General features: G+C 38.2%; 1 protein-coding gene across 1 annotated transcript in view; it reads right to left on the reverse strand.

Annotated features, from left to right (window-relative positions):
• The window catches only part of grm4 (glutamate receptor, metabotropic 4), a 90,397-nt gene that overhangs the window by 39,804 nt on the left and 37,830 nt on the right, over positions 1-12,763 (reverse strand). The window contains exon 5 of the mRNA XM_078249071.1: positions 5,012-5,212. Within this exon, the coding sequence (XP_078105197.1) occupies positions 5,012-5,212 (201 nt within the window). The remainder of the gene's footprint in view (positions 1-5,011; positions 5,213-12,763) is intronic.

Here is a 12,763-nt window from a genome sequence, read left to right on the forward strand (position 1 = left end):
CATGCAGAATTTACCACAGATACACTTCACTCACTTCAATAATGTGTGTGTCTAGCCTTCCCCTTTGTGACATTTGCATTGACACTTAATCATAAGCTTTTGCTATCTACAAGTGCTCCCGAACTGGGCGAAGCATATGTAAAACGTGGTAAATTCAATCAGCATAATGTACTGTACATTTCCACAGCACTAATGTAGATAGATAGGTAGATACTTTATTGATCCCCAAGGGGAAATTCAAGGTCCCAGTAGCTTAAAGACATCACACACAACATATGCATACATCATAAACAGGATGATAAAATAACAAATCCACATGAATAATACGGACAATAAAAGAAAAGATTTTAAATAAAAAGTCCACATGAATGTACTAAGGGATGTATAAGCATGGGACGCTTGCAGTGACAGGGCAGGGACTGACCCTGTGATTCAGTATGCATGGTAATGTGCTCTATGATAGTGTGTGTTATGGTGGTAGTGCAAATAAGTCAAATAGTGCAAGGATAAAGTATAGAGACAAGCATTAAATATGGACAATATAATGTCACCAATTAGCTGCTCTTAGTTTCTCCTTTTAAACTGAAATACTGGTTTTAAGTTTCATGTATTCAATAATTCCCAACCTTAATCTAACTCTAGCCACCATAACATATTGAACTGAAAAACGGTGCATTTAAAATTTAACTTCAATTTTCTAAGAGGAGGATTGTGGTATTTAGTCTCACTTTCATAGCATTTTAAGACGGGAGCAGGGTCACAACATAGGGAGATACCTCACTAAAATATGATAAGAAACACATAATAATGGCATGGTTCTCTTTGCCATTGAGTTCAATAATTGCCTTAGCCACTATTTTACCTATCAATATTACTTGTAGTTGCACATCTTACAGTGTGTGTGTGCAACAGGTTTTAAGATACCATAATATTATGAATGGGCTTTATATTTAGAGATGTCCATTCTTATCATGTTAAGATGTAGATAGTCACATTTGTTTTTAATAATAGGGCTGGGTGTCATGCCAGTGAAAGAAAAACAGAGATGTGTACTAGAAGCATCTTTTGAGTTGCACAACAATAAAGACGTTGCACATGCTTGAGAAGAGAGATAGGTGTGCAGTGACGGGAAACCCTCAGATCTCGCCTTTATTCCACACTCAACAGCTGTCCCTGGTGAAAATAACGGCAAAAAAGGCCACTGCTTTTGAGTCTGCGGCAGAGCAAAGGCACTTTTCGTGATTGCAAGAGACATTCACACGAGCTTCATTCAGTTAAAGCTCATTGAAGTCTGAACAACTCTTAGGAACATTGAATGCAGAGGTGGGAACAAATAAGAATGTATCTCTAAAGAGATTCAAACAGTGCATAAAGATGGACTGGAGGTGTTTGATTCTTCTGCTTTGTCGGCTGCTGCTGAATGAGCAAATGAGCACTTCGAAAGTTGGTGATTTAGAGTAGAGAAAAAGCTACAGCTTTAGAGACATTTATGAGAAAAAATGGAGACAATTTAAAGGCTCCTGAAAAGCACACGGATACTCCCAGACTACTGAAAATATCCCAGCCAAGCAAATACTTCTGTCAGATTATTTTACATCTTTTCTAAAAGGTTATCTGTCATCAGCTATCTTACTGTGTCCCTGACCCTGACAGCCCACTGAGATATCAGAGATAAATGGTTTTGTGAGCATGCCAGGTGTATGGCCACTATGTGCGCCTTTGGTTTTTAAGAAGCTCTTTCACATTTGACCTTTATCAGAGTTTCATTACATATGTAACCTAAGACACAATGCATTTGCTAAGATATGGTCTTACTGGAGGGCTGTGCAGCTCTGCAGAGGAAGACGTGAATTATTTTTAGCAGATGTCTGCTGAAACTGCTGACAATAAACATAAATGTGTAACAATAGATTATTACTGGCTCAGCCTCAACAATGATTCATCACAATAACAAAACAAATGACCTACTTTTACATCTATTTCTTGCGATTGCTTTTTTTTTAAGAAAAAAGGGATGAGTGTGCTCTGTGTTTACTGGTGCGCAACATACTAATATCACAAAAAGAGATACATATTGTTTTTGAAATGCACAATCCAGTAAGTCCAGTCCCAGCAGCTAGGTTGTTTTATATATCTGGGCAAGTTCAATATACTGCTGTGTGCTGATGCAATTAGATGGAGTGTAGTGTAACCTTAAGGCTACCCCTCTAGTCATTTGGTGGTGTGACATTAATACAGTTTGTCAGGTTAGAAAAAAATTCAGCTCAAAAGGATCTACTGCACTGGAGCTTCGTATCCCTGCTTACAGGCTAAAACCCTTGTTGAACCCACTCAGTCCTCATTGTGCAAATAATAAAAAAAGGTTTTCTGTTGCAGATGCACTTCCAATCTACACGCTTAAATAAGAGGCTAGTTTCCATTCTTGCACATCACATTTACCTAATGCTCTTGTAATATCTGTATTTTTCACTATTTTGAACATTTTATACATCATACACTTATTTTATGGTTACTGTATCCTTTTTTTTCTTACAATATTTTGTTTTAGTTGGTCCAAAACTCAAAACATTCCTTACAAAAGAAATCAGACATCAGTAGCAAAAGGGAGGGAAAAAAGCTGCCATGTCTTGTGGTTGCATTTAAAACTACAACTCTAAACTTAGTGCCAGACTCAGTTGTGTATAAAAACAAAATTATGGAATAAAACATTACAGACAGTACATGCAAATTGGAAAACTAGCACATCCCTTTGTACTGTAGATAGTTGTATAAATGTAATTTATCTAGACAGAGACTATCAGGTATAGAAGTTCTGTCTGGGATAAAAAGGGAAGCTGTTTTAAACACAAACCACGATAACCACTGGACCAAACATGCAACCTTGTTGTGAACAGCAGTCCATCAGTTGTTTTTCTCCTGCACGCTATTGGATTCTGAGCAGCTCAGCTGGCGACGTTAGAGGTTAAGGGCATCCTAATGGTTGTTGTTATTGTTGTTGAAGGAGGATTGTTTACTTATTCTACCTGATTTACCCAGAGGCTTTACATTTATCAGCTCAAGTTAGTAGGGGGCCAAACAAGTGTTAAGTACTATCTCAAAGAAATGCTGTTTTTTTAATGTAGCTGGTTAGCTATGTAGGAATGACGCGCCCCTTAGCTCTTATTGGTCAAATGTTTCTCCACGTCAATAAACACAACACCACAACTATTGGAATCACTGAACAAGTCAGAGATGTTGGGGGATTGTTTATTATAACTATGATTCATCATTTACACATTTCCATACATTCACAAGTGAAATCTAGGCTGAAAACAAAATGACGCATGTAATAACAGTAGAGCAGAAACAAGATGAAGAAGTGAGATGTTCTGCTCACGTGTCCAGTAGACACATTGGACTGAAGGTTTGTGATTGGCTCTGGCAGCAGTCCAGATGATATCAGCGGTTACTTTATACAGTGGCAACCTCTCTTTCATTATAAAAATGTCACCCTTTTTGTGACGCGAAAGCCTTCCAAATCATTCATTTAATTTTCTGAAAGAATTATTTTCTTTTACTTCTCAGATATGAATTAAACATTGAATTGACATTTTGCCAATGCAACAAGTAGATATTAGAATGACAAATTAGCTTGAAGAGCAGGAGTTCAAATGAATAATTTATCTGTACAAACACTGCATACTCAAGTCTCTGAGAAGAAATTGTAATTGTCTTTAATTGCTTTGCTTCAGAAAGGCATTGTCTATATAATGAAACTCTGGATCACTTCTCTTTGTGTGGAAGCAGTTAATTATTAATATGTCAGTCATGCATGTGAACTTGACTGAGCTGGGTAAAATGTAAGGCTACATGGAGGAGATGGAAAATAGGTTATACAACAGAACAAAGTTCTCTAACTAACTAAGGCGATGAGCTGTGACCCATTAGATGTTGACATCTACAAGGTTGGACATCTGGTTGCGCAAGGTGAGAAATGATTGTTGGCGTGTCTGTACGTATGGCAACTTTAGTCTGTCGATTGTTCCACCACTTTGATCCGGACTGAAATATCGTGTGATTGATTTTCATGAAATTTTGTATTAACATTCTAATGCCAAGAAGATGATTCTGACTTTTCATCTAGCGCCACCACCAGGTCAAGATTTTAATGTGTACAATACCTTAGTTTACGACCAAGCGGCAACCTCTGGTCTAAAAAAATGAAGCCTCATAAAAGTTAATTGTAACATTTTGGTTGCCTGAAAATGTCTTGCTCAGCATTTGGTTGTACTAAGAGACACTCTAAGCAGTCAGCTGTTCATCTTTGCTAACCTAGCTAGCAATAGCAACCATATTTGATAACTTAGTTCCACCCTTGCATCCAATATGGTCACTCGCATTTTGGTCCCGTCCACAGGAGATTTGAGCGGAGGAGTCGAGGAGGTGACACGAGGAGAGAGGAGATCATGCAACAGGCATTTAACAAAATTAGACATCCTTAACTCGGAGCGGTTATTTTAAAGCAACGTCAATTAAATATGACATGAAGTACAGCTGCATCAGCTGTCAATTGTTTCGTTTTACCACTGCATTTTGTGATTTCTGTCAGCTGAGCGGAACAATTCATGACACACACACACACACACACACACACACACACACACACACACACACACACACACACACACACACACACACACACACACACACACACACACACACACACACACACACGTAAGTACCCTCGATTATAGCTCCTCCGGTGAGCTTCCTCGCTCTCCGATCCTCTCTCCTCGAGATGCATTTTAGGAATTGTTACATCCTTACGGATGGAGCACTGACATTGATTTCTGGAAAATCTGTCTTGTTTTTCCATAACAGGAGAACATTTAAGAGCTGATTTTGAAACTGATCCTGATGATCAATTGTACATTAACTGTGTCAGAAATGTATTACCGCAAACTGAATTGATTTGAGTTAAGTACTCAAGTAAAGACAAACATGCATTCCAGTATTAAAAAACGTGACTGACCTGCAAAGTTTAGACGGCGGATGTGCTTGAGCAGATGAGTGCCATTGATGGAATCCATTTTAGCACAAAGGCCCACCTTCCCCGGGCAGAGCTCCTGGTGCATATTGTGCAGGGCATGAGCCATTGCATAGACGGCATCAATAACAAACTGCACTTTTCCTTCCTGCTCATAGTTTGAGTCCTTTCCTATCCGCTCCTGATCTGTAAGACACAGGCAGATGTAAGTTAGACACATCATATGCATTGTTATACAATATGTGTGATTTGCAAATAAGTTACATGCCGTTAAATGATGGGAAATGCATCCTGCGTGGTTACTCATTTGTCTCATTGTTAACTATGTCAAGTGCGAGGTTGAGTTGCACATTTGTATCCATGTAGTTCAACAATCCTGAGGGGGACTGAAAGTGTATTTGAAATTTTCAATCAGTAATTCTATCAGCCACATTATGCAATCAAGAAAAATGTGTTCACTTAAAGACTCAAGTGGTTAAAATGAGCAGGTCAGACTTAAAGGATTATCTACTTGTGAGCTTGTCCCCGACCCTCGTTTGAAGTAGGCTGATGATGAAGCAGCATATTTAGTGCTTGTCCCAGACAACTAATATCCATAATAGTACAAAAAAAGATTTTTTGAAGAGCTCCATCTTGAAACTCAATTATAAAATAACTTAAGGATACTAAATGTGTTTGCCAACAGTCACTAAAACATATCTTTTCAACACTTCTACCCTCTTGTCACACCCACTTTGGAGAGCAGCTCAGGTTGGACAGGACAATTTGGTGCAAACCAGTTGCAATGAGCTGAACCTTTAAAATTGAGGGTGTGGCGCCAGTCCAAAAGGCATAGAAGACAATGCATTGCTCCTAGGTAAGTCTTGTTCTTTCTACACTGAATGGGTCTTGCCTCTTGCAATTAGCTAGAAGGTAAATATTTGGATCGCTGCAAAGGAGCAAATCAATTCCAATATCTAGAGTGCAAGGTTTTCTCCTCCGGGAAATCTCATCAGTTAAAAAGAAAAACTCTTTCTCGTCTCTCCAGCAGGAACACATGGCTTTCCCTCTGAGTGATTCTATACACATTAGGTCTTGGACCTACATGTCTATTCCATTAACTATTACCTATATGCCTCATGCTATTTTCTATTAGCAATTTAAAAAAGAACGGATATTTGTTCCATTGTGATCAAATCCTGACCTGCTTGAGTTAGTGTCCAACTTTGAATTAAGTCAGTGAGGAATCAGAGAGGCAGGAAATGGAGAAATCCATTCACAGGACAGGGATAATCCTATAATAGGCTCAATGTAATAACTTGTGATAGGAGTTTATTAATCCGGGCCCAGGTTGTTCCATTGGTTTTTGTGAGTGTTAATTGCTATGAGAAGGTGGGGTCTGAGAAGGAGATACAACATGCCAATCCCAACTTCTCCTTTCTCCTCACAAGCATCAAATCTGAAAGCTGTCTCAATGTAACCCTGCTCTATATGCAAAAGAGATTATAAAAAGCATGTGTGTTCAATTGAGATTAACAGTAGACTAATTACCAGGGATGAGCTAATGATAGAGCTTCATATATTTATACACATGTCAAATGGAATTATTAATTAAGTTTAATAAGCACACAGTGGGGGATATGCTGCTGACATTTCTAAAATAATGGCTATACTAGTGGGTGCGGAAATAACTGATGGTGTGGGGATCTGTTTTCCACCATATTTAGCAAAAATGTAAAATAATGCCTATTGTGGTTAATAATTTATCGCAACAGCTATTATATGGAAAATTGAAATTTGGTGCAGATATGCCCAGAATATGAATCCAATTTTAGTCAAAGTTGCTAAAAATGTTGGTTTGACATTATAAACGGGCCTGTCCTATTTGTTTGGATAATGTATGGGTAATCTAGAGAGCTTTTCTTAATTTACACTGTACACAATATAAGGCACAATAATTTGGCAAAGAGATAAAGTATCAAATGTACTTGATAAACCTGAACCACATCAAAAAAAGCAGCCCAATACAGAGTCAACCGTAAAAACTTGGTCTAAATTAAAATGTATGTTGTTTAGGAATGATTCATCTTGTTAAGTAACACTTATACAGTGCCCAAATACTGAGTGGAACAGGAAAACAATTATTGTAAATACATTTTCAACCTTGTACCTGCAGGTGGATATTTACCATAATTACCCCTTTTTTTAATCTTACCTGTGGTTATGTTAAATTATTTATTTAGTTATAATGATATATTGAGTGTATCTGTGGAAATAGATTCTACTATAGCTTCTGTTCATTGTTTGGACAAGTAGATACTGGCGATGCATAACCAAACATTTTGTGACAGAGCAGTCATTTTTCATGCAACATCTGTCCTCTTAAGGTTCAAGCAATTTTCAATAGCCACTTCAATCTAAAAGAGTGCTAGCCCCCAAATCCGCAAAGGTCTCCTTCTGTTAGTCATCTTTCATATACTACATCTCAAGCTCTTCGCTGCAGACCAGAGGAGTTTTAATGCCTCCGATTATCTCATGAGCTTTTGAAATGCATGATTTATTGTTGGAGGATATGGCTCGGTAATTAAGGGCCACAGAGCCTTGATTGGACAGAGATTGTCACAGTTTGGCCGACATGCTTATGCCATGGGGAATCCTGCGAGCCAGAATAAGTGTGAGAGTGATATTTGACTTCTCCATGAGATCATTTCCCTTTTATCCTCCGTCTCTCTCTCTAGCTCCCTCTTCATCGGCATTTTGGCTCTCTCACACACATTTTTCAGGCTGGCATTTTGCTTTCAGAGAAATCCATTCAGATTAGTCAGAGTAGTAAGTGTGGGTGTCTTCTGCTCTGAGGTGTCACACAAGACATTTTGTGACAGTGTGTGTGGGCTCAGACCTTTGACCATTTTTTCAGCTTGTGATTGGCCACAGGCCATCCAGTTCTTTCCTGCCAAAATAGCTGGGCGGCCTCTTAAATTAATCTGACACAGGCGCTGTGTGTGCTGCTCTTCTTTTTCATTATTTCGTTCATCTTGAAAAAATACTTTATATCTTTTTATATATACTCGCTTTTTCCAACTAAAACCCAAAGATATAAAATTTACAAGTATTTAAAAAAGGGAAGAGCAGCAGATCTTAACATTTAAGAAGCTGGTATCATTATCTGCACTGGCACATAATGGCACTAGGAAATAACCAAAGACAGTTATGATTATTAATAATTATTCTATGTTGTATTTATTTTCATCATACAAAAGAAAATCCCCCACCTCCAACCCAATGCATGCTGGGAAAGGCTCCAGCCTCCTGCAAGCCTGGTTTAAAAAATAGATGCTTGGATAAAAAAGCAAAGTGCATGCTTGGTTTATCTGCATTGCTGTGTTTGCTGCTGCTTCCACATCATTAATATGCAGGAGAAATAAGGAGCCTATGAGATGGGTCCCTGCCCTACCTTACCGCTCCATTCTACATTAATCAAGATCAGATTTTACATCTCCTTCATTCACATATAAAAGACAAGTCTGTCTTTTTTTACCAGTCACTCCTGCCATCATTACCCTTTGATCATGTTGAGCAGTCTAACCCTTTCAGGACACTGATAATTCTGCAGCGTGCCCCATGTGGTTCTCTCACAGCTGCTTCAGAGACTCAGCAAAGCTCTCCACCAGTGGAGAGGCACCACGAGTGTCACACTTTAATCTCAAACAAATGCTGCGAGACTACAGCCGATAGTAAAGTTTAACACTAAAATGTCTGTAATGAGAAAGACACAGAAGAGCTACTGACTGCATTATACAGGTACCTACCGCAATCACTACTGCTATAGTGAGTGTTTACCATGTTACGAGTCATGAAATTAACCACTACGCCAAGTCTATAATGAGTAAATTATGTCAAGTACATTAAGAGCACAAATAATGGGTTCATTTACTTTTACGTTAACGTTGACTAGGTTTTTGATGTCATACAGCATTAGTGATCACTTCAGTCAATTATTTGGTTGACTGCCTCAAGATTTAGGGGATGTGTGTCTCATCATCACTTTATTTAACATTGTTGCGTTCTATTTCCCTATTTGCTGTTTCATTATTTTGCATTTAGTTTTTACATTTTTAAGGCTCCTTGTCTTACTTGTTTGCAAACCTGCAGATAAAATATCAATTCTAGTAAACAGCCTCATATTTCCAAGCAGCTCATCTTTATTTTAAAGGATAAGTCTGGTGATATTTTATACTTTTACTGTTGTTTTTTAAAAACCTTGAAAATACAAAAAGCAAGTGTAGCAAGTCTGTGTAGCCAAAACCTTTCTTGTCAACAAATCCCATTAAAAGATCAAAACCAACATTGAATTGATCCTACTAACAACAATTGTCTGAGTAGCCTGAAATAGCTAATTCCTCTGCCATACACATCCATTGTTGTCCAAAAACAATTAAAGTGCTCATATTATGCTTTTTGGCTTTTTCCCTTTCCTTTATTGTGTTATATATCTTTTTTGTGCACGTTATAGGTTTACAAAGTGAAAAAGCCCAAAGTCCACCTCAAAGGGACTTACCATCTCCAACAGAAAACACTGTTCACAAACTGCTCCAAACAGCTCTATTGTAGTCCAGCCTTTACTTCCGTGACGAACGTGGCATGGCATGGCACTCCCTCATGCTCTGCAACTGACAAGCTAGCAGCACTTACTGCGCATGTGCGACTCCCAACAAAGATGGAACAGAAGTGTAAAACAGAGAACTCAAAACACAGGATGAAAAGATGAGCTGCAGTACATTAAATCACATAAACCTATTCTGGTACAACCTCTAAATACAATTATGAACCTGAAAATGAGCATAATATGAGCACTTTAAAACCACTGAGTGACATGCTCCTTCCCTAGGCATTGTATTTTTTTTGAGAAGAGTGAGTTGAGTCACCTTTCTGATGTTGTTCTGAAGGTGCACTCCACTGATTATACACATAAATGTCTGTTTACAGAATTGGGCAATACGATTGCATATATAAAACAATTAGTCCATTATGACACTGATTAGTGTCATAATGGGCCTGAGGACTACAAGTTTGAAAATGTAAAAAATCTGGGGGTGTGGAGATAGAAAGAAGTGAGCTTACCAGACTTCTTTAGCCCGCTCCTTATCTTTTCTTGAGGCTAGCAGCTCGAGGTTACATTAGCTGTTACTAGTATAACACACCTGAATCTCCAACCAAACTATGGCATTGTTTGTTTTGGTCTTATGAGATTTGAGTTAGGGTTAATCATACTTATTCTTTAAAACCTGGTGGGATGTTCATGGGCAAATTTTATAAAAACTTGATACATGAACTTGATATTTTTACACTTCACTGTTCTTATAAACTAATATAGATACTTGTAATTATTCCAGTAACCTTCCGTATTATGACTTCAGGGACGGATGTATGAAACTGCAAGACCGAAGGTTTATATAATGCACAGCCATAGAAATGCACCATCTTTGTGCCAATTTTAAATCCCTCCACAGTACAATGTTCCATGTTACCCCTCAGTTATTGTGAAAATGTAAACACATTTTTGAGTGTTATCCAGAGTGCTGATCAGACGGCACGCTCCTGAACCGTCACCGGAGCTCCCCAAGGAGCTCATCTGTGTTCTTGCCAGCACTCCCGCTGGCAGGTAACCAGGGGTCACTCCTTCCAATCTCCAGACTAACTCATCTATCAGTATTATCTTATCCACCTGAGTGTTTCCTTACTTATAACTGTTTGTGTTTTCTCCTGCTTAGTGTTGGGACTGTGAAGGCAATGCCAGCTATTGGCTGTGCAGCCCACCTCTTGAGTAAAAGTTGTAGTTTCTCTCTAGTGCATTTAGTGAGTCTGTACTGTTTCTCCAGAACTGTTTTATTTGTTTACAGTTTTGCCAAAACTTTCCTTTGTTAAATCCTAAGTCTATATATAAATAAGCATCAAGACTCTCCTGAGTTTTGAGTGTCTACACTAGAGTCCTTCTCTGTTATTATTGGATGTCATTGCAGACATCATGACAGCAAACATATGAGCATCATGAGCACTACAATTACACATAAATTGATGTCAACATACCCATTTAGAACTGGACAAACATTATAATCACTGTGTTTTATCTAGCAACATCGTCCAAGCCTTGAGTTGTTGTGTGCACCCTAGTGGTGGGCAATAGTTCTTCTTCTTGGTCTATTTAATTTTATTATATATAGTGACGTAAATATATAGTTATATACTATATTTTCCGGAAGCTTAATTGAGATAGAATAATCAGATGGGATGGACATTTAGTGAATTAACTACATGACAAATCAAGGTTATATATATATAAATATGCTATAACTTCAGTATTACCAAAAAGCCATCCTGCTCACTGATTGGTCTATTACAATCAGATGCATAGAATACAGTAGAAAGCTATCCGTGATAATAACAATACGGCAAAATCTCTCTGAGAGTTAACTCATTATTGTCAGCTTGTCGTATCTACATCTTATCACCCAATCATAATGAACAGCCATTACATTGGTGCATTGGTGCATTGTGAGACAATGTACACTCAGCTGCTGGTTGAGGTACACCTAAAACAACTAGAATGTAACACATCATAAAAGCCTTGCAATAAATCCTGACTTCACGAAGGTTGCAATGTTCGTCTTTTATTGAATCTGTTTTGAGAGGTGTTGATTCAGCTTTATTGTCATTTTGGAAGCTGTAGATTGTAGTGCTGTTGTACTGTATTACTTGACACAGAGGTGTTTTCTTTAGGCATTTTAGGCCTTTATTTGATAGGACAGCTAAGACATCAAAGGGGAGAGAGAGGGTGAATGACATGCAACAAAGGGCCGGAGGTCGGATTTGAACCTGCAGCCGCTGCGTTAAGGACTGAGCCTCTGTACATGGGGACGCACGCTCTACCAGTGAACTACCCAGCCATCCCACACAGAGGTGTTTTTATTATTTTGTAAACCCCATTTTCAGTAATGCTATAAATAGTAATTGATATCTATGATCTGATATCTTATATATACACATATGTATCCCTATTTCCACATCACTGTGTATTTTGTGGTCGTACTTGAAAAGAAGAATGTTACTGCACATGTTTATAAATGCTGCTCTGTAATGCGCTGGAAAAATAAAATTACAAAAAATATTTTGTCCAGATTCCCTCTTTGATGTTTTCTTTTTGAAGTCTGGAAAAAATGATTATACACCATGTGTGGACGTACTGTTCACATGCTGTCACGACACGTTCTTGTTTAAAAATACCAGTATGTGTGTGGAAAATAGCGTATGCAGATTGTGCATACACACATCTAGCTCCAGGGCAGTGCGGTGGCTCAGTGGTTAGCACTGTCACCCCACAGAAAGAAGGTCGTTACTTTGATTCCCTGGAGTGTGTGTGGTTTCCGCCTAAAGATACATCATTCAGCCAGACAAAAGACTCAAAATTGCCCTTAAGTACGAATGTGAGTGGGTGATTTTCCAACTTTGTGTCCTGTAATGATGTGCTGATCTATGTGGGGTGTCGCCCTCCTGTGTATGCCGCACAGGCCATAATTATGTTACGTAACATAATGTAATACTGTTTATCATTATCTTTACTTGTTGCACATTACTCTGTCCTCGCTGTGAAGTAAACCATCTTTAAAATTTGCTTTCATTTTAAATGTGTGTGCTTAATGTAGGGCTCAATGACATATATCTTCCCAAGCAGAATAAATCAAATCTGAAATTCAATTTTTG

Source organism: Sander vitreus, chromosome 4 (assembly GCF_031162955.1).
Source record: "Sander vitreus isolate 19-12246 chromosome 4, sanVit1, whole genome shotgun sequence".
NCBI lineage: Eukaryota > Metazoa > Chordata > Actinopteri > Perciformes > Percidae > Sander > Sander vitreus.